Raw genomic sequence first — 22,818 nt, 5'->3', positions numbered from 1 at the left:
CACCTCTGAAAAGTGGCCCCACCTCTTCAGGCATGCGCCAGTACTTCCCCCAGCCTATCCGGTCGTCATTACAGAGTAACAGCAATCTGACTAATAAAACAAAGCTCAGTGGTTTCATTTAGATTTTAAAAAAGGGGAAAAAAATACAACAGTACACATTTAAAGTAGCAGCACTGCTTTATTACTTTCGCAAATGTGTTGGATACACTGAAGGTCTGTGTGGTGCAACACAAGGACGGGAGCTGATCCGTCTACAGAGCGCTGAAGAAGGCGAGGAGGCCGGTGTCAGGGGACGGGTGGGCCAACAGCTTCTGGATCTGCCAACACGGTTGACAAACATGCGTTAGTCACTTATAATTGTGAAAGCAATGTCAGCATGTTCACACAGGCAGCGAGCAGGTTTATGACTACCTCCAAATTGCTTGTAACCTCTCCACATTATCAGTGATAAGGAGGTGCGTTACCGTGTTACGTAGTTAAAATCAATAAAGACCAGTCAGTAGAACAACAGTAACACCTCTTTGAAGTTGGGGTGTTTGGCATCTTGAACCAGCTGCAGCAGGACGGCCTCTGTGGTGGTGAGGAAAGCTCCGCTCTGCTTCAGTCGCGACAGGGCGAACAATCGGTCCGTCTGGCTGAGGAGAGTAAAATACACATTTTACCCAGCGCACACACGGACTCTGACGTGTACCGTTACAGTATAACGAAACATGTTTTCTGACCAGAGAGAAGATGAAATCTCACATTTATACCATAAATCATATCAGAGTTGCTCAGAGCACGAACCTTACAACAGTAATACTAACAATAGTGACATCTAATTTTACACCCTTATAGAATTGAGCTCTGATGAGTGTTGAAGATGACTTTAACCGATTCAAACCATCAGTGTTTACTAAATAAGAGTGAGCTCGCGAGCACTAAATCTAGAGAGACATAGGAATATGACATGTTGTGTCAAAGCCATTATAACAAATGATAAAGACTCTTTGTGATACCATATATAGCATTTTCTTCATTTGTGTAATAGGTGTATGTTATGGGAGAGAAAGACTTCAGAGTAATGCATAGATACCTTCTGGATGAGACCGCGTCAGCCACAATATGAACCTCCATCCCTTTTTCCAGCAGATCGTAAGTGGTGCACTAAGCAATAGCCAAGAATGGCACATTTCAACAGCAGAACCATTATAGCACACAGGGTAAAGAAAAGAAACATGTATGAAATAGTATATTCAAATAACTCCATCTTGATGTAATAACGCAAGCAATGGTCCCACTGATAATTCCTTCCCTTAATTTTCAGTAGTTTTTTTTTTTATTTCTTGCAAACTATCTATCTATCCATCTATCATTCTATCTATCAATCAAACCCTGTAATAAAAATGTCCTTATAACTACACCCATCTCATACAATGTGCATATTGAAAAGTCTATTACAGAAGCCTGATGATACCCATATTGTGTAGAACAGCAATCTTGAGAATTAATGCTTTGGTAAAAGGTGAGCAAAGTGCTCAGAGTAGTCTTAATGGAGAAAAAGCCATCATGTAATCACAACTACAAAAGGCAGCTCTCTGGTCTTACTGCGATACAAGCATGCGCCTCAATCCCACACAGTATTGCTTGTTTGGGGTTGCCCAGAGCCTCCAGCTCCTTCTCCACAGCCTCTATCATCATGGTGAATGAGGTTTTAGCATGAGCTGTGAGGTCCTGTGCTCCCAGCTCCGGCACTGTGGGTCCCAGACCTTTTGGGTACTGCTCTGTTAAAATGGGAGGGATGTTGAGAACACGGCTGGCCTGTGAGAAGGGGGACAGACAGCAGATTGCATTGAACTCACACTGTTCGAATAGTACAAAAGAAAAAAAAAACACAATGACTGAAATAGTGAGTGTGACCAACCTGGAGCAATCTGGCAGCATTGCTGACAATGTTGGGGAACTGGAAGATGTTTGGTCTGAACTTCTCCTGCATGTCACACAGGAGGAGCACCGTGTCTTTGGTGGAGAGTCTGCCAATTTTAGCCACTGCGAGAGCAAATTCACAGACGAAACATTGATTTCTGATACACTGATTGGTACCGTAGCACTATTAGTCAATGGATGCAAGCAAAACGCTGTCTCGTGCGGGTATTTGTTGTTGTCATTGTACATTTAAGATCATGGCTGAGGAAATCCGGAAATGCACCTGCTCAAGAAGGAAGAGAGAGTCTTCCTTGTAGGATTTATTTCCTCCGAGCTGTTCTGTTTTGATCATATGACCTCTACACAATATCAGACAATCTTACCGGGAATGCTGCTACAACCTGTATTATTTATAAGTAATGTGACTTACTATTGTTGCCTCTGTTGTTGAGGCGTGTGCAGAGTTGGTTGGCAGGTGCAGGAGGACTGTGGAAAGTTAAGTTTCAGGTTAAAGTTTAAGTATTGTTTACCATGTATCGACTCCTGTTAGAAACAAGCACACTGTAAATCTAACCTTGCGTTCAAGTGAAATCAAAATAGAACACGTAATATCATAACCACATACAAAATATTGAAACAACTGAATTTAACATGAAACATTCAGATTATGGGTTTTGGTGAAGTAGGAACGAACCTCGCTGTAGCGAAGACCCACGGGTTCAACTGAGAAGACTTGGTCTCATCAGCACCGCCTTCTCTAAAGCGTATTGACCAATAGAAAATCGGATAATATGGAGTGACGTATGGTTTAACCAATCGGGCGGAATCCAAAAAGTATCCCGGAGTGGACGCTGAAGAGGATGTCTGACAATGCAGAGTCCCCGACAGAAACACAGAAAGAGGAGCCACAACCTCCGCCTGACGACACCGCGACAAACGATGAGAAGAAAAAAAGTACGGGGGACCTGACACGTTATTAGTATCACTCAGCAAGTAAACGATATTAATGTGCTTGTGGCCATTGCTGCTAAGCTAACGGAATCAATTCCGGGGTTGTGACGTAACAGTAAATATGTCCAATGAGACGCAGGCTTTTTTCTGTTTGGCCAATGGCGGGTCTCGTTTAGCACGTCGTACTTCCTGTTTTGGGAACGCTAAAGCTAACGCTAATTTATAGTATATCAAGTGACTGTCAGCACTTTGAAATGTTGACGTCTTATTTACTCAAGGTTTGTTGTTTGCCAGAAACGTATTACTTGTAGCAGATTTAACTGTGCCTTTATATCTTCCACACAGACATGGTATTTTTAGGCTGTCCTCACTAGCAGCAGATAGCTTCTAGCTATCTAACTATTCACTGAACTTTGTAGTTACTGCGGTTATGTGAAAATTACACATTTACAGATTCTTACAGCGTTTTTACCGTCCTAGTGTTCGCTTTGAAAATATTTTGGGATTCTCAAGGGAATAATTCGCAACAATATGCAACGAAGATGCAGTTACAGCCTAATAGATTGACCAAATCCCTTCATTGAACACTGAATTATTCCCATGTATCTAACACTACCTGAACACTCCCCATTTATATACCACTGTCTGAACAGGACAAAGTGGTATAGGAGTTAGATGGATGGAAAGAAAGCTGGAGTACTCAGAGAAAAATGTGCAGGCACAGAGAGGCAAACATTGCAAACTACATAGAAAAGTTCTGTCATGAAATCAAAGTGTTGCACCTCACACACAAAAAAAAGGAAACACTATTGGGAAGTGATGATAAAGGTGGTCAAATGCTAGATATACTGTACAACACACACACACACACACAGTTATACAATACTCACAAAAATACTGAAGAGTATCACAAAACTGAATACACTATGATGCAGACCTGATGTTTTTACACAGTCATTTAAACATGATTGTTTTTAGTATTAAAATATGATGCAACATAAGCTATTGAAAGCTTTGATGTCAAAGTCAATGTTTTTGTGGTGAAAGTACATGCATTGTGTGCACGTGCAACTGTGGCCTGGTGGTCATACACCCGAGGCAGATTTCACATCCTCTGAAGGAATTCCCTTGAGCAGCTCATGTTTGGTCTGTCTGAATCAGTCTGGGTCTCAGCGGCGAGAACTTTCACTGTTATTATCTCTATTTTCTCAGTTGACGTGCTGCTGAAGGCGGTGGGAGACACCCCGATAATGAAAACAAGGAAGTGGGCAATGGAGAGGGGGAGGACTGTGCAGTCTCTCGCTCAGTTTATTTCTCGTTTCCTCAAACTTGAAGCCAGTGAACAGCTGGTGAGGATGAAGTGTTTTTACCTACTTTTTTGATTTCTTGGATAATGTCAGAATTGTTTTAATATGAAACTGTCTGTTTGTCCCTTCAGTTCATCTACGTGAATCAGTCTTTTGCGCCTTCACCAGATCAAGAAGTAGGAGCCCTCTTTGATGTAAGTATTTGAATAGTTTTAAAGCATTACTTTAGTTCTGCATTGATTTGCCTCTTTCCTCAGTTTTAAATGTTCTTCATCCAGATAAAATCATAACATGTGTGAAATGTTTTTGCAATTTGTTTACTGTCAAAAGACAGTATCATTTGATTGGATGAGACAATGAATGAATGCTTCTGCACCTTTTTTGAAGATAACATAATCTCTCAATATCGGGAAGATTTTAAATAGCACTGTGTTTTTGACAGTATTGTGAATTTTTGGCTGCGTTTGTACTCATCGCAGAAACCTCCTGTATTATTTTCGAAATAAGGGTGGTAAAACCCTGTCAGTGGATAATAAAGGGTTAATCAGGCCCCACAAATGACATGAAAATGAAGACTGTCTTACTGCCAAATGAGACGACTTCACTTAAACACTTGGGAAAATCTTGAAATTCAGGTCTTTAAAAACAACAGACATTTCTGAAGGTACCTGGTGGAGTTTACAGTGCAGCTCCGACGTAATCTAACCTGCATTTTAGCTCAAGTATCATTATCGATGTCCTATTTGGTGAAATAAAAGAATTACAGAATTGTCCCAAAACATCAGAATAACTATGAAAAGGTTTTGTCACTTATTGTTATATTTGTAACATGGAAAAAAATGTTTTAATCATGGCCTCGTAAAGAAAACATCTGATCTTCTGAAATCTATTTTAATGGCTTCTTAACTAAATTATAAAACAAGATACAGGCTTGAAACGTTTCAACTGATGTGTGATAAATGTAAAATATATGTAAATTTGACTAAATTATGGGAAAAGGGAACTTCTCTATTGCATCAAAAGTTTGTGAGATGCAGCCATAGGCATTAATTCAGACTACAGATTGTGGCGGATTATTTAAAAACATGAAAGGAAGACCTCGTCACCGACTTGTAGCAATGAGGAACTGAACCTCGGGAGTCTCTGCCTCCACTTTAGATGCAGGATTTCAGTGGCTTGAGTCACAGGTGGGCGTGTGCCTGCAGGTCCGGTCTGACGAGTGGACGGGTCATGTGAGGCTTTGACCAGCAGAGGGGGCAATAAGAGGTGCCGCTCCATGTGGCTCCAGCCAAAACCCTTGGCCACTCATAAATGCTTTGATAAGTAAAAGTAAAGACTGCACATTCCCAGTGGTCGGCTGATTGTCCCCCTGCTTCGTTTATTCAAATGATCTATACCCCGCACAAACATTTCTCTTTCTGGGGAGAATAAACCTCAGGAGCAGGCACTAAGTTTCTGCTGCTGATTCCATTTAAAAAGCAACAACAACAAAAAAAAACGTCAAATGTTCGCATTGCTGACATTTATAGACCAAACAGTTAAGGAATGTGATGAACTGCTGAAGTAACCGAACATATATTTGGACTTTGAACATTCCTCCCGTGTGTGTTTTCTGTAATTTCCTTTCCTTTTTGATTTCTTTCAGTGCTTCGGCAGTGATGGCAAGCTCGTTCTACATTACTGTAAATCACAAGCCTGGGGCTAACGCCTTCATGCAGCACTCCCTCCTTAAATTCACCCACGCACGCACACACACCCACACACACAAGCATACAATGTATTTTTCTTTCTCCTCTGCCATTTTTTAAATGTACATATTCTGTAAATAAATAATACTGACAATGCAAAGCACTTCAGTTTTGTTTGTTTTTTTCTTATGTCACATTCGGTGCCCAAAAATAGACAATTAAGTGAGTGGGCTCAGGATTTGGATTTGCACAGAGCTGAATCTGATTAGAAGTACAAGGAAAAGCCTCTGCACACAAATGTGCCGGTCCCCGGTCGTCTCCGTCCTTCCAGTGTCCAAACATGCAGGACGAGACGGAATGTGCAGCGTCATGCGACTCACACTGGAGGTGGTGGGTGTAAATGTGGCGCCTCCGGACGAGCACGGGCACCGGAAGAGAGGGGGCACTGCAGCAACAGATGGACTTAGAGGGATTACACGCTTCGGGATGCGTTTGTGACATAAATTCCCAAGAAAGAGAGAAAAGAGGCTGGAGCCGTTGCGGACGAGGACACTGGGTCCGTCCGTCGGTTTGCATCCACGTCTGTCGATTGGCAAACGAGGATCGCCGAATGGAGCGCAGCCGGAGAGGTAAGGGCCACTGATGCTCATCCTGGAGGAGGATGCAGATGAAGAGGGTAGTGACACACAGAATCTGCTCAAGATGGAGTAACTAAATCAATCTTAAGGAGCTTTTTGATTAAAGGCTCTTGAACGGCGGGCAGAGATAACCGAGGAGAGCTGAGAGTAACGGCTGAAGGCAGGTTTACCCTGGTAGACGTGTCGTGAGGGATGTGAAGTAAGGACAGAGGACTAAGAAAGGGGATTTGGTATGTACTCATCTCTTGGATTTTAATTTCTAAAACTGAATTGAACATCCACAAAGCAAAACAGACGGATAACATTTTTTGTTTTTTTACGCCATGACAAATATTTTCAGTTTTCACTTTGTTATTTTATTTGTCCTGAATATAAGAAGCTGCGGATGTTGCTTGGAGTTGTATATTAATTGGTTATCCACATAAATCTGACTGGTAACTATTGTTAATGTCTCTTAAGTTTTGTATTTTGACACAAGACCGTAGATATTAAACTCGTGAACATTTATCGTGGTTTATTTTCACAAAAATTGCTGCTCCCCATAATTTTTTTTTCTTTCTTTCTCTGAAACAAACCATAGAAACTTCAAACAGGCAAATATATTTTTTACATGACTGCTCCAACATGTGCTTATATACATGAATGGAATCAAAGTTAATGTCAAGTAGATCAATAATGCAGTAGTAATGCACTCATCACAAGTTTAAATGCATATATATATGTGTGCATGCATGCATGCATGTGCAAAAATGTATAAGATAATGATGTGAAAAGGTAAAATTGCTATGGTTATGTATTAAAGATGAATCCTTGGTTAAGTAGGAAAACCCGTGTGCATCAAGTTCTTGATGAAGTTACTAACATGGGCCCATATAGTCCAGATCACTGAGCTGTGATTGGTCGACGTTTTTTTACACGAATTACAAAGACCAGCAACACAGTTTAAATTGAGGGGAAAAATAGACGGCATGCTAATAGAAAGAATGTTGATGCACAGTCACACAGATTATCAAATGTTTGTTTCGCCTCGGCGGAGAAGCAGGGATTTACTATACTGGAGATGAACACGGAGGTCTTGTTGACGGAAAAACCTGTCAAATACACAAGCTTATCCAAATGTTTTAGGTGAAAGAGGCACAGCAATGACTGGTCATGAATTCCTCAGTCGTGTTAGTTTCAAAGTAATTCTAAGTTCACCACATCGCCGCTCCTTCACGTCAAGGATGGTCTTGGTGTCTTCATCAACGTCTCCAAAATATAGTGAAAGGAGACATTTAGGAAGGCTTTATCTGTTGAAATGGTGTTCCATGGAGCTGCCACACTCGTGTCTGTGTGGCTGTCAGTCAGGCTGTAGTATTAGCGTATGTCACATTAAACCACTGTGAGACGAGGGGCCAGTAATCATATCGGATCTAAAGTGTTGTATTTCAGGGGCCGCATTGCTCACAGACATTGCATGAGAGAAAGAGAGACCACAGACATGGTCAGAGTGCACTTCACACTCAACTACACCTAACACAAACAGATTAAAGCAGATTTGCAGGGATTACTAATAAAAAAAAAAAAAAAAGAAATTCATTCAGATCTGTGGCTTATCCATAAATTTCATCAAAAAAAAAAAAAAACGTAATCTATTGTTTTGCTTCCCTCCATCTTTTCTCCCAGTTCAGGTCCAGTACTGGAGGTCATAATGAGCCGTGGGCCCGAGGGCACTCACCAGGACTCACAAAGGTGCTCGCCTGCCTCACAGCAAAACAACACTTAGTCTCCCTTTAAAATCTCCCATGAAACAGCTGGAAGACTCGCATGACCTGAGGAACATCCAGCATATGGACTCCTCCGTCTTATCCTCCGTGAGATCAGTTCAGCTGTTTCATTTGACCCACCCTGCTCCGTAATGCATTACTTTCGAGGATTCCCTTCATCCCCTCTGCAGATGTGCAACTTTTAAGGCTATAAAAATTCAACTACTTTCAAATGACCTCCTGCGAGCGGGTCGAACAGTAGTAGTGGCGAGGTCAGGGAGAGCATGGCCAGATCGGTTCCCACAGGGATCAATAGCCGGACATCAGATTGACGCTGCCTGGGCAGGATACTGTCGTAGCCCCAGCGTCCTGCCGCGTCCACATTGTCCACCTAAATCCCCTCTTGTTCATTTCTCGTTGTCACATCTGGCCTTTCCCACGTGTATCAACTTCAGAGCATCTTATCTCATTCCCACCCGCACCCGCACCCGCACCCGCACCCACCCACACACACACACACACACACACACACACACACACACACACACACACACACACACACACACACACACACACACACACACACACACACACACACACACACACACACACACACACCTCTCTTCCATTCTGCTTATCTTCCTCCCTTTTAATCACACTGACTATCCCTTAGTCAGCTGTTTGGTTCTGTTGTCTCCTCTGTTACATCACATTTATCTGGGCTTTCCATTTAAACCTGGCAGCTCCTCACCTCTCAAAACCGCCCTGATGCATCTGTTGGTTCTTCTGTGAATGCAGTCATACCTTCTGTGTTTTGTTGTCGTATTTCCGTGTGTGGTTCCCCCCCCCCTCCCCCCCTTTCCCCTCGCTTATCCCCTCCTTTCCTCACTCTCTCCCTCTTCTCTCTTGCTGTGGCCTCCTACCCCCCCCACGCCCCGCCCCGACTCCCTCGTCCCCCCCCCGCGCGGCCATGCTGGAGGGTATGTCTCGCCGCTCTCGCTCCCTGCTCTCCCTGACCTTGACCACGCTGGCCCTGGCCCTGTCCATCCTGGCTCTCTGCACCTCGTACTGGTGTGAGGGCACCCACAAGGTGGTCAAGCCGCTCTGCCTGTCGCCCGTCAAGATGAAGAACTGTGGTCAGAACAACAGCGAGCCTTACACCACAGGTAAATGCATCATGGATGTCGAAAAGCTCTATTTGTTCTTAAAGAAAGGGGAAATTAAAACGATCAAGTCTGTCAAATCCAGGATGTTACATTCATTTTAGTTCATTTAGACCCATTCAGACCAATTTCACTTGTAAAACAACTACTTAAGCCATTTTCTATCAATAACTCCCAGTAAAATATTGCTCATTTCCAGCTTTCGGTTCTTCCACATCACTTTTTTTTTGTGGTTGATTTTGTTCTTCAAATATACAAAAAGAACACATTTGATCAGTCATGGTATTTATCTGCTGGCTGATGTTGGCTAAAACCTTTGTACCCCTCAGGACATCACCCGGTGGTCAAGTCGTCTTCAGGGTGCATGTTTTCACTATTTCACCATCACATGGTGACGATGATGCTGATGCTACTTCACTAGTAATGAAGTCACCGCAGTGTTCACTGCTTTATCTTGATCTTCGTGTTATATTATATTTACCACTGCAGTTCAATGGAAATAACAAAAAATAAGTGGTTTTAAAAAATGTCCAAACTTGTTTTTTTGATTAATTAATCAGTTCCATTCATATATTTGGTGAGTTGTTGTTTTTTGGTTTTTTTTACATTTTATTATAATGTGACTATGCCTGACAACTCGTTGTTAAACTAAAACACTTCCTGGAATAGCAACGGATAAAATACATTCATTTTAATGAGTTATCATAGAAACTCTAAAATAGACATCAGTCATTTAAAGATCAGTAAAACAGAAATTATGTTTATTATTCATTTCTCATATTTATTTCAGTAAATAGAATGAGGACTATGATGACTGTTCGACCTGTGTTCAGAAGTTCACTTAGGTTCAAATTTAGTCAAAAAAAAAAGTGATCTCATGAAATATTGATGTTAAGAGGAGAAAAGCTTTAATTAACATGTGTTACCTAAAAATTAATACCTTATTTTTTGTGTGAATGCACTTTGTTATGTTCTAAAGCAGCAAACAGGAGCTTTTGAATCTGTGCAACAGATAATAACAGCCATAAGGTGGAAAACTTCCGCGATGAGTAATCTGAGTTTGTGTTGTAACATGTTTATGGGCAAGTCAGCGTCTACTACTAACAGCGTCTCTCACACACAATGTTTTCTTGCCACCAGGCCTTTGTTGGCATCAGAGATAATTGCATTACGGCATCGTAGCCGAAAGGGTCACAGGGTTACACTTAATAAACACACCCACAATCTGAGAAATGTATTATGAACAGTTACATTATCAAATCTGTATTCTTCCTGGAAGGTCAAGTCACTGATGAAGTGGGTTTCTTTTGCTTCATCACCTTGTTAAGGTTAAAGAAAGTAGGTTTTTTTTTTTTTTAGACAATTTAAAGACACAACAAGATTCAATGCAACATTAAATAAATGCAGAGCTTGTTTGCGTGACTGCGTCGGTGTGCACAACAGAAACGAATGTGTGCAGTTTGAGGTACCAAATTGTGTGTTTGTGTTGCTACGTCACTGATGCTCTCTGAGTCAAAGTCCTCAAACAGTTTGGTTTTGACTGTTTGATCTGATTACACAAGTGTTGAAGTTCACTGCATAACAAACAAATACCTGGAAATAATCTGGCCGGATAAAAATGCCTCCCACCTCTGTTGGAAAGTGATGGCCTTGGTTTTGTTGCTTTTTAATCTCTTTTTACCCGTACCTTCGTCCCCCAGCAAACTTGATTATGGCTTAGTATTAATCTGTGGGGTGTGAGGCGGGCTCCTAAAGGTTTATTTGCCCTGATAGGGGACTCCGTCTGCTCTCCGGCCTCTATTTTCTTGAAAGACGTGTTTAATCCGCTCCGAGATCGGCGGCGCTCACTGCAGAGAGGAATCAACTTTGATCATCACCTGTATGCTTTGTGTATTTCGAGAAACCTATTGTTTCACGCTGCACGTCCTTGTTGATATCTGTGGGGCATCTTGTGCATGAAGCTTTGAGGTTGCACGTGAACTTGTTGACGCATGTCTGTTCTGTAATTTGAATTTTCCTCCTGTCGGATGACCCGCGTTTGTTTAATGCAGGTTTCCTCCCACATTATTTTAAAAGATGCAAGTCTGGATAGGCTAAGGTGGAAAATAGGTTTGTCATAAAGGTGTGAGGATAACGATGAGAGGATTTTGAAAAAAAGATCTTCAGATATAAAAGTGAGCTTAAAAGTGCTTTTTGTCCTCATCGGCGTTTTCTTGTGCTCGACTACAGAGAGTCCCACTCAGAACCCCTACAATCGTACACTGTCACCAGCCAGGAGAGACGAGCTGGCCAGGATCCGACAGAGGCAGCTGGCCAACGCGGTTCACTACATCTGGGAGACGGGGGAAGACAAGTTTGCTTTTAGATATTTCCACACGGGCTTCTGGGAAAGCTGTGAAAAACACAGTGATGGTGAGGCCAAGAAGAACATTTGGTCCTGGTCACAGTAACAGTACCTTCTCGCCTGTTATCGAAGCTGATTCTCTGACGTTTGGTTTTCAGGGGAGAAATGTCGCAGCTTCATAGAGTTAACCCCGGGGGAGACACAAGGTGAGCGGAACAGACTCCCCCTGTAATTTCTAGTTGATGCATTTTGCCGTGCATTTATTTATGTGTTTGTTTGCATACGTTGCAGGCGTGCTCTGGCTCTCGGTTATTTCTGAGTTTACGTACATCGGCCTGCTGGGGATGGGCTTCTTGCTCATGTGGCTGGAGGTCCTGTGTTCCCATAAAGAGATGCACGCTCTGAAAATCAACGCCTATGCAGCTATCTGCACTGTGCTTTCTGGTGAGGCCAAGAGACCCCTTCAGTTCTTGTAACTACGCTACCTCTGTCTTTTTAGGAAGTTTATTCAAGCTCCTTGGACTTGTTTGTTTCACCTCCTGTACAGGCCTTCTTGGGATGGTGGCGCACATGATGTACACCACAGTGTTTCAGATGACGGTCATTGTGGGCCCCAAAGACTGGAGGCCTCAGTCCTGGGACTACGGCTGGTCGTTTGCGTAGGTGGCAACACCGAAGCCTGTTTTACTCTGATCTATCGCTTTGATTTTAACATGTTGCACAGACGTGTTTTCCCTTGTCTCTCTGTTCCCAGTCTTGCCTGGGTGTCCTTCAGTTGCTGTATGGGAGCAGCAGTGGTCACGCTCAACTCCTACACAAAGACCATCATCGAGCTCCGTCGCAAGCAGAGACTGCGTTTGGAGGAAGCTCGAGCCGCCACGCACGCCCCGTCCTACGATGAGGTCGTTCCAGGAGGAGGGCTCTACTCAGTCAGCGGCTTATTACAGTGTCCAGATGGCATGATTGATGTGGCCTGGGCGCCGAACGGCAGTGTAGTTGGCGTGGGAAACGGGGACGTACCAACCCTTGTTTTGGTTGGCGGCTGTGGACCGGAGGGGTGTGAAGACTGCGAGAGAGAGATGGATGAGATGGATGACGCCATGGACAGAGCTGATTCACCTTGTTAGGGGATCACTTATACACTTCAACCGAAAGGGCTGGACAAATTAAGAAGAAAGACTATATAGTCAAAATGGAAACCAGCTTCTGGTTTCTCTTGTCGTCTGTTTTGACTTCCTGTGAACTATGGATAAACTGACCAGGCTTAAAAAAAAAACCCCAATGGAATCAACACATATCAAAATGCTAAGCCTATGATGTATGTACAGATTACACTCGCATGCAAGTTTGCATGTTTTCTGGGTATTTCTCAGTGCCTCGCTGTAGGAAAGCAAATGTTTGTCTCGAGCCTGATCAGCCATAACATCATGACCATTATGAGCTAATATTTTGTCGGCCATCCAGACAAAACAAATTCACAGTGTGTTCTGACAACGTTCTATCAGAGCCTGCAGCAGTTTGGTTTGAGCTCCTGTTATTAAAGTCTCACTCGCCACATGTATTTTCAAAACACGAGTCGACACATGAGTATCGCTGGTTCACAATTCCTCCCCTTCATTCTTGCCACCACAGTTAGGCTCCTATCAAAATCCTTGTCCATCCATTTTTCCGCTTCTAACTCATCAACTTTGATGAAAAAGGTTTCACTTGCTGCCTGATATTTCCCACCTACACGTGCCGTGACATATAGCTAACCAGTGTTCTTCACGTTACCTGTCACTGGTCATAATGTAGCGGCTCATTCATGTAATATATATATATATATATATAATTTATCTGAAAAGACTGAAAGAACGAGTCTTCCTTCTGTGCAGACACAATCTTTTGACAGAATTTTTATGCAATGCATGTGCAGAAGCTCCAACAAACACGGTCTCAGTGGAGATGCACAAACAAACCCATAGAGATAGAAAGATTACAGAGATTTTGAAAAGTCTGCTCTCCGATGTTGAACAGAAGATTATGTGCAAACCAGTAATCCCGAGTTGGATGGAGAGAAGGAGGAGCAGAGCGAGGAGAGATGCCGAGGGCCGGAAAAGGAGCGGGTTGTCGGGGGTCAAAATGAAAGTTGGAAGGAAACGCAGGCACGCATAGCTACAGGCTGCGTGTGCACATTTATTACAATCTGCACCCTGAAAACACTCAAACTCTCAGTTAAAGGTTTACAAAAGTGAACTGAGCACTGGGATTTACTGCATTTCGCATATCAGGAAGACAAGAATTTAAAAAGCCCAAATCATGTACTTAAATTTACCTTAAATTTCTGTAGGTTATACATTTGAGTTAATCCTGGATTTACTGTCTGGGATTAAAACTGCAAACTTAAAACCCGTCATTTTTGTCAGCCACTAGCATTATAATATACAGATTGTTTCTAGGTCATAGAAGAATTTATTGTTTTCTGGGCTAGATGAATAAATGGATTTTTAAACCACAGACATATGAGAAAACCTTTATTGTACAGTGAAGGAGTGAAACACTTTACTACGACTCAAAAAAATTCAGATTCTGTAAAAAAAAAAAAAAATCTATGTATTAATGCTATTAATTAGGTTGTTATCAATAATAAGGTTTCACAATCAATTTTCGCTGAATAATTTCATAAAGGTTACTTCTAGTACCATATTAGCTTTCCTGTTAAATGTTTCCATAAAGGGCTATACATTTTCCTTCTCAGTGTACACATCTTGAAACACTATATCACAATTTGCTTCACCTGGCCTCTATATGATATAAATTCATTCACAAAGAGTAACACAAAATTACATTAATTGATAAGTTACTGAAACAGTAATTTGCAACCAAGACACTGCATGAATGAGTATTTACACGTCGGAGGAGCTGAGGCCGAGCGGAGAGTAAAAACATGTTGGGAACAGATTGGTTTGATAAAAGAGAGGAAGAGGGGACAGATAGGAGTGACTACTGCTTAACAGGGTCGTAGTGGATAAGACGCATCGCATTCTCATTTTCAATCACACCTTTGATGAATTCTCCTTCAGCCAGTCGCTCTGTCGGGACAGGAAGAGAAGGAGAAATGTTGAGAACCAGTGAGGATTGTGAGGTGAACACATGGGTCAATTATGACTCTGTTTCATGTAAGACAATCAAAAGAGTATCATCTAATCTCCAGTGTGTGTGTGTGTGTGTGTGTGAGAGAGAGAGAGACGGTGGCGTCTCCTGAAGTTAAACAGCCAGTGGCTGGTCCGTACATATTAAAGCTTGCATGACATAAGAGATGGTCTAAGTGGGGATGTGCCTCGTGCCCCCAGGTGGATTTATTGCTTGTATTATTGTTAAGCCAAACAGCTGATTGTCAAATGTAATCCTCCCTGGAGGATGTTGAAACATCTGCTGAAGAAAGGTAGTCAGAGCTTTACACTTTATCTCCCCCGTGTACACGGAGCACAGTTCACAGCAGGGACACGATGTATACATGCACACGTGGGATCTCGCTTACCGTTGTCTTTCTTTTCGAAGTAAGACCACAGCTTGTTGGCCCTCTTCTCGGGTGTGTTCTCATCCTCTGCTAGTTTGCTCTGGTCCTCCTTTGGGATCAACTTAAAAATGGCCTGAGAGGCAGAATGGAGATGAGAAGTGTGATGATGTTGCATCATGTCTGCTGAACATCCAACCATAAAGGAAATGTGTACAAATTGGCTTGTATGTAACCCGTGCCTCCGACGGGAAGGCACACTGTCCTCTGGAGTTAATTTGTCTCTTGAACATATGTGTGATAATCAAGCATCTGCTGCAAAAACAAGAGGAAAAGCCTCACATGAAGAAAAAGACTACAAGCCTCCACTTTTTTTTTTGTCCTCATTGCTATCATTAGAGACTTTTTGGCCCTCACGTGCTCAACTGAGCCTCCTGCCAAGTTCAGCCCGAAGAGCACTACTAAGCATCACAATAAACATTCACACAAACGCCACTGTTTATGTCCAAATTAAAAGTTACATCATCACATCGAGCAGCTGGTGCATGGTTTGTCGGAGGCAGCTGATCTGCCACTTAAAATCCACGGGATTGAAAATGACTGTACACTTCAGGTTCATCAGGCCTTTAAGTGTGTGTCCCACTTAGAGAGGAAGCACTCATCTCCCACATTTAAGACACCTAGATTAACATGGATTAGTGCCAAGACTCAGGCCACATGCCAAACGCCAAGATGTCATGTCTTTTTCTCCCTGGACTCTCCCTCCATCTTTCCCCTCTGAGATTGTGGGCTGAATAGTTCAGACTGTAAACCTGCCATGTTTTTGGAGCTGCTGTCGGTGGTTAACAATAAGTAAGTAAGCAATATGAAGCACGCACCTTGACTGAGTTGTGTGCTCTGCTCTATCAGTGTGGTTAACTTGCAGAGGTTCACCTGTTTGATTGGCTAAATCTGCTTCTCGAAATTATATTTTCTTTATTAAACCCACATCTTCATGTCATACCTTTCAATAAAGTTCTACGAAAAAAGGATATAGTATCAGTACATGTGGCAGATCCTAACGGTAACTGATTTACAAACTGTAAATAAAGCTATTTTATGCAACGGTCTAAAACTTGATGCCTATGGAGTCAGGCCAGTTGGCCAGGATTTAAATCCCATTACAATGTCAGCTGGATTCTCAGCTCATCTGATTAAACCTCTTGCAATTTTACATCATTTGTTCTGAAGTAAAACACAAGAAACCTCCCACCCTCCAGGCTGTGTTTTGACTATAAAAAAAAAACAAACAAAGGATGGTGCTTGCTGTGGTGCTTGTTTGCGGTGCACACGGTGTGAAACGGCCCCCCCGATGAGCCAGAGAAACGAGGACAACGATGATACTTATTATTAACTTCAAGTGTAGCTTTGCTCTGGAGTTGAGAGGTCTATATTGGCCCGAGAGCTAAACCTGTGACCACAGAGATTATCAGGAGTTTTAAGCTCAAATAGACTGGCTAATTGGGCAGGTAATTAGGACTGAGTCCACACACCATGAGAAGGATGGATAATATCCAGTTGTTGACAAATTAGCTACAATTAGTCTTATTGAAAACGTGCAGAATAATCAGAATCACTACTTTTTTTTATTATTGTTCTATCAGCTCTATCAGAGTTGTATTATTTAAAATAGTCCTTATTATTATTGGGTTTTATAAGATGATTACTGAGAGGTACAAAAATACTGCACCCTCAAAGCTCAACTATAGTATGGGAAATTAGCAAGTGCCACAGTAAGTAAGAAAATAATATTGAGAAATCCACTTAATTGCCAAAAAGCAATATGTTGAATACAATATTTTATGGAAATCAAAACCAGCTCCATTTTTAACAGCATAAACATGAATAAAGCCCCATCCTTTCCTTTGTACCCCTGCTGTTTCACACACACACACACACACACACACACACACACACACACACACACACACACACACACACACACACACACACACACACACACACACACACACACACACACACACACACACACACACCCTCATGAGTCCGTCTCACCTGGCAGATCTCCGTCACTTCTGCCTTGCTGATGTATCCGTTTTTGTCCACGTCGAACAAAGAGAAGGCCCACTCCAGCTTCCGGGTGGTCTTCCCGGTGGAGGTCATGTGCAGGGCAATGATGTACTCCTTGAAGTCCAACGTGCCGTCGTCGTTGGTGTCGAAGGAGCGGAACACATGCCGCGCGTAGGTCTTGGCGTCACTGTCAGGGAAGAAGCGGGTGTAGATCTGCTCGAACTCCTCTGGCGAGATGCGTCCCGTTGGACACTGCTTCTGGAAGTTCTCGTACCACTGGCTGATTTCAGTCTCCGTGAATTTGGTGCTGAGCTTCAGGTCCTCCAGGATCTCCTTTGATATTGCGCTACTGGTGGTATTTCCCATTGCTGTGACTTTCAGTGTCTTACAAATCCGTCAGTTCTCTCAAACTCCTTGGCAAATGTTTGCCGCCCGAGTTCTTCAGATGCTTTCTTTTTCTTCGCCAAATACTCCTCTTTATCCAAAATGTATTCGTTTGGCACTTTGGCTATTCTTTGAAAAGCCAAACGGAAGCCTGAGGGTTGCTGCAAGAGGAATAGGACAGGATACACTTCAAACCATGTGAAATAATATTTACTTTGGCGCTGTGAATTTGATCAGAAGCGGTTGGAAATCTTACCTGTGTGTGGTGTGGCTGGACGATGGCTGGAGAACTGAGCGTCTGTCTGTCTGGAGAAACAGAGAGGGATAAGGATGGGAGGGGGTGACAGACTCCTCCAGGAGATGACTGGGTTAATTCTGTTAATGCGGGATTTAAGGTGGATGAGCTTTTGACTAAAATGAACCCCCGGATCCTGATTTTGTCTATTGGGTTTAGAAAGTCCAGAAAGATCGATTCCATGTGACACCATGTGACAATGTCAGAGAAATTTCTTTGTCAGATCACTTAAAAACTGTAAAATTTAAAAGTTCTGCTTGTCATATTGCACTCAAGAAGTAAGTCTTCACAGCCTAATAATACCCACTGCATCAAGCTTTAGAGCATCTCATTATAGGTCATAACTTCTTCAAAACAATGAGGTGTGGGTGATTGCCACAAATTCGTAAAGACGTGTAACTGCTGAAAATCGTCTGCAGATTATCAGATATGGAAGTTCTTGGAAACTGTCAACGTGGTCATGGGGGTATTTTCAAAGCTGTAGCTTAAAGTTTTCCAGCAGTACGTTGGCTATTTCAGTGGTGGCCTCTCAATGGGTTTAGGTGACCACTGACATCTAATTCTAGTCTACCATCTGTCTCGGCGGTGTAAAGCCCTCTCCCACTTATCCCCTTCCTCCAACCCCACCTACACCCCTCACATCAGTGTCACTGCAGGCCTTCCCTCCGCATCCCGCCCGCTTTGTGAGCCGTCGTTTTACCTGCTTTTACCTCGAGTCCTTTGTTTGACTTGGGTTCACATTTTAAATGGGTAAAGGGATAATCATTAAAATTTTCTGTCCTCTTCAAGGGTTTAAAGGCTCCCTGACTCTCCCGCTGATTAGCACACACACAATCACTTTACCTTCATTTTCACGAGAGGAAACCTTTATCTACATCTCATTATTTTCACATACTGAGATCTTAATCATCAACTGGAGGGCTCACATCAACTTCACTTCGTCACACTTTGATTGCTTTGCTCCTGCTTTACTTGTACTGGAAATATCATTTCTACTGCCTCAGACATTGTTTAAGACGAATGAAGTGTTGAGGTGAACTGTAATTATGGACATTAAAAATGAACATTTCAACATCTATGAACAGCAGCAATGCGTGTTTCATTGTTTTATCCCTCATCAGTTGTTTTTTGTTTTTTTTCCAGAGAGATATGTTTTTGCACCATAAATAATACACGCTGAGTCCATCTATTGGATTACACAAGCCCCGCCCCGGCCCACCCAATCCAGTCCTTAGCCAATTACCGTCATCTTCATCCTGTGACTGTGATGGCTGAAAGAATTACATCCCCCCCGCCCTCCGCTCCAACCCCACCCTCCTCCCTCTCCACGGGGCAATCCCTGACATATGACCTGTACCCTTGGTGGGACTAATTGCTCAAGCTAGAGCTCGTGAGGATTTACATCTACTTTTAAAAAGGTCTTGTACCTGTGGATAGGGTGCAGAGAGATATTATGTGAGTGTGTGATGCCTTACTTACCACAGCCATCGTCAAGATAGAGACATACGACAGCTTTCTTCTTTTTCCCCTCAACTTTGCTCCGTAACAATCAAATGTGTTGTAGGATGCTCCCGACAATACATTTATTGTAGGGAGTAATGTATCACACTTGTTGAAATAAACACAAGAGAAAGTTCCTCAGAAGACAACAGATCTAAAATGATCTATAATTAGGCCAATGGGCAAAATTCCAGGTGACTGTGGAGCTTTACACCGTATTAATGGCCTGTATCACACGTCAGCTGTGTTAAAGCGTTGACCTGCACAGTGTCAACACTCACAAACTCCCACAGGCAAAGTGTCAACACAAGAGTCAGCTAATTACGCCATTGATTGCAAAGGGTGAGCCAGCTTTGAGACGCATCCAAGTTAAAGTGCTTCTGACCAATAATCAGTGTTAAATCCTTTATTGGGCAAGTTGTGCGTTTTTCATTTTTGCCTTGAATAAGTACAACTTACTGGTGAACAAGGCCATCTAATTCATGCTTTTAATCACAAATTCTGATGAAATAAGAAAAATGTGGTCCCATAGAAAACGTGACAATCAATACATGGGAGGCATGTTGAGCAAACTTTGCTGCAAATAACAAATGGCATTCTGGGAGAGTACTGTTTAATGACGTGTGTCAACATGACTTTGTATCCTCCAACAGAAATCTATTAGAAAATAGATTCTATTTAGATATTTTTAAAGCTATAAATCTGTAAATATGTGTGATTTAAGGTTTACAATCATTTCCATCATTATAATTAAATAAAACATGGTTGTTTTGTTGTTTCTTTGATGACTTAAAAAAAGTCTTAGTTCTAAATTGAAATACCCTTTATAATAGTTTATAATAGTCCATATTCGAGCAAGTTAATGAGTGACCTATTATAGGGTAATTCTTTTGACTAACTATGAAGTTGATCAGCCCACATCAAAGTTTTACAGACATCAGAGCTAAAAATAAACAGAAAATAAACTTGCATCCACCAGTGACAGAATAAGTGGGACTGCTGAACAAGGACAATGTTTAAAAAAAAAAAAAAAATCAAAAGGAAAAACCCATTCTCAGCCCAAACAATGCCTTGGTGGGACACAACTCAAATCTTAAGACTGAAAGCAAGAGGAAAGAAGGAAGGGAGTTGTTTCCAGATAAATATCTGTTAATGGGTCATAATGAGGCGTAATGACAGACGAGAGCTTCCTACTGAACACAAGGAAAGAGAGGAACAAACAAACTATGGCAACAATCTTGATGGCTGCCGCCACCATTTTCTGGGGCCTCAAGAAGTTTGGGCTTTTGAGAAACAGAGTTGGGCGTCAGTTCCCGCCGTCCACAGGGAAAGTGAGCATCTCACAGCTTTCGCTTGGAGAGTTTTGAGTTATATTGCTGAATACGACTCAGTTGGTTTTTTTTTGCTGACATCTAAGCTCCTGATATCACACAGAGGTAAGTCATGCTTTATTTGTTTCCATTGAGAATAAAACTTGTTTCGCTAAAATAATTCACCAAGTTATTTGCAGTCCTCCAGGTCTTTTCATATTATAATACGTTTTCAACAGCCGATTGGACTTAAGTGAGGATATCTGCAAAAAGTGTTAAAAATGAACTTTTTTTTTTAATCCCCAGTGGATATCATGATTTCTTCGCCTGCATTTCTTGGCAAAGTTTGTTCTTCCTCTTTTAGACGAGGGTGCACGTGACTTCAGTGCATTGAAATTGGGCTGGACATGTTGACTTGGTTACGTTGTTGGTTAGATCTGGCCCATGGCAGGTTGTACACAGACAAATCAAAAACAACACATTTATTTTCATTATGTTTTTCCCTGTGGAAAAGCAAGCAGAAATGTCCTCACAGAGAAGTGAAAGATATTGTAAGTTTGGTGTTACACCTCCTTGTTTAAATTACTTTTAAGTTTTATTTGTTCTTCAAAAATGAAATATTGGGTGGCAACTTTAACGAACATGGGTCAGCCACTTAGATAACAGGCGTGTCGGGATGGGAGTTCTTGTGTCACCATGGAGGCTCTGCCCCGGTGAAGAGTTGTGGCAATTAGTTGACTAAACCAGGATTTAATCTTGGTGAGGTTAAATGTGAATAAAAAAAAGCTCAAAATAGACAACATCTGTATGTGTGTTTAAAAAAATGTATAACATTTGGGCTTTTATCCTATTTAATGTGTCTACATCTGTCCCAGCTTACCCATGGATCAGTCTTTACAGAATGAAGCTTTGAAAACAAACATTGTCCCCACCAGAAATGAATTAATATGTAATGAATAATAACCTTATTTTACAGTAACACACATACCTGGAAAACAACTGTCTCGTGTTTATTCTGTGTGTGACTCCATATATTATGTATGTTTGTGCTGTGTGTTTTAATAGGTCTCTCTTGAACATGAATACATGTGTCTCGAGGAGATTTACTTGTACAAATGAAATAAATTTAAAAAATCGAATAAGTTGCATTAATAGATACAAACTATCTTCGAGAATCTTGAAAGAAATGCAAAGAATAGGATTAGGTGTGATTAATTTGAATGATTGTTATTGTTTCTTTTTAAACTTGAAGCCATGTGAGTAAAAAATAGAGATGGAAATCTGATAATAATATGTTGTATTATACTGCAGAAAAGAGGAAGCTGATTGTGACATCACTCTTGGCCATTAACCAGGCAAAGATGGAGACCCTCAATCCTGCAGCTCTGGCAGCAGCCCCCTCCACAGTCACCTACAACCCCAAGTCTGAGACAGTGACCCTACCAGACAGAGTTGTTTCCGTGGCGGGCATCACGGTGGTGACCGGAGGCGTCGAACTGTCGTGTGGGTCCTGCATGCTGGCCTTTGGTTTTTGGGGAACCCTCATCGGCTTCAGCTGCGTGGCGGTGGGCGTGTGGGACCAGCTGAACCAGGCCAAAGGCGGCACGTCTCACTTGCTCGGACTGGGATTCGTGATTCTGGCGCTCAGCTTTGCGACGGTGGGAAGCGTGTCTGCGTTTTACCTCCTGACAAGAAAAAGGAGAATGATCACACGGCAAGAGAGAGAGGATGGAAGAGAGGTGCTTGTGGAGAGTCAGAGGGTGATTAAAAAAGTCACTGTATGAATAAAGAATCCTGCAAAGACTGTAAAAAAAACAAAACAAAACAAAACAGCGGGTCACATAGGAGGATACAGTATTTTATTTCTGTGACCATTTCTCTTCTATCCTTCATTCTGAACGAGATGTACAGTATGTCACAAGTGATTGATTCTTTCAGCCTTTTTCTTTATAATCTTACAAATATATTCATACAAGCATTTTGTATGATTTTTTTTAACTGTCTCTAAATTTCTATAATGAA

At 42.0% G+C, this 22,818-nt stretch overlaps 4 protein-coding genes across 4 annotated transcripts; 2 read left to right on the top strand and 2 right to left on the bottom strand.

Moving 5' to 3' along the window:
• Positions 1-164: 164 nt before the first annotated feature.
• On the bottom strand, positions 165-2,721 carry isoc2 (isochorismatase domain containing 2). Its single transcript, XM_080500796.1, has 7 exons — positions 2,600-2,721; positions 2,336-2,391; positions 1,904-2,028; positions 1,588-1,800; positions 1,076-1,146; positions 518-635; positions 165-317 (listed from the first exon to the last, which is right to left on the bottom strand). Coding segments are annotated over exons 2-7 (594 nt in total). The 5' UTR covers positions 2,337-2,391; positions 2,600-2,721; the 3' UTR covers positions 165-251.
• Positions 2,722-2,738: 17 nt separating this feature from the next.
• Positions 2,739-5,998, top strand: atg12 (ATG12 autophagy related 12 homolog). The gene is made up of 4 exons (XM_080500795.1): positions 2,739-2,859; positions 4,069-4,205; positions 4,295-4,357; positions 5,809-5,998. The coding sequence occupies exons 1-4, from the start codon at positions 2,766-2,768 to the stop codon at positions 5,866-5,868; spliced, it is 354 nt and encodes a 117-aa protein (XP_080356921.1). The 5' UTR covers positions 2,739-2,765; the 3' UTR covers positions 5,869-5,998.
• A 3,206-nt stretch (positions 5,999-9,204) lies between these two features.
• LOC308133651 (germ cell-specific gene 1-like protein) lies at positions 9,205-12,868 on the top strand (the record flags this gene model as incomplete). The annotated part of the gene is made up of 6 exons (XM_080501116.1): positions 9,205-9,400; positions 11,627-11,809; positions 11,900-11,947; positions 12,033-12,185; positions 12,289-12,400; positions 12,496-12,868. 6 exons carry the CDS (start codon positions 9,205-9,207, stop codon positions 12,866-12,868), a joined length of 1,065 nt encoding a protein of 354 aa, XP_080357242.1.
• A 1,855-nt stretch (positions 12,869-14,723) lies between these two features.
• rcvrn2 (recoverin 2) lies at positions 14,724-17,673 on the bottom strand (the record flags this gene model as incomplete). Its single annotated transcript, XM_080501107.1, has 3 exons — positions 14,724-14,812; positions 15,262-15,373; positions 17,293-17,673. The coding sequence occupies 3 exons, from the start codon at positions 17,671-17,673 to the stop codon at positions 14,724-14,726; spliced, it is 582 nt and encodes a 193-aa protein (XP_080357233.1).
• Positions 17,674-22,818: the final 5,145 nt, after the last annotated feature.

The sequence above is a fragment of the Blennius ocellaris genome (assembly GCF_963422515.1).
Source record: "Blennius ocellaris genome assembly, chromosome: 8".
NCBI lineage: Eukaryota > Metazoa > Chordata > Actinopteri > Blenniiformes > Blenniidae > Blennius > Blennius ocellaris.
This window is presented reverse-complemented; position numbering and strand designations above follow the sequence as displayed.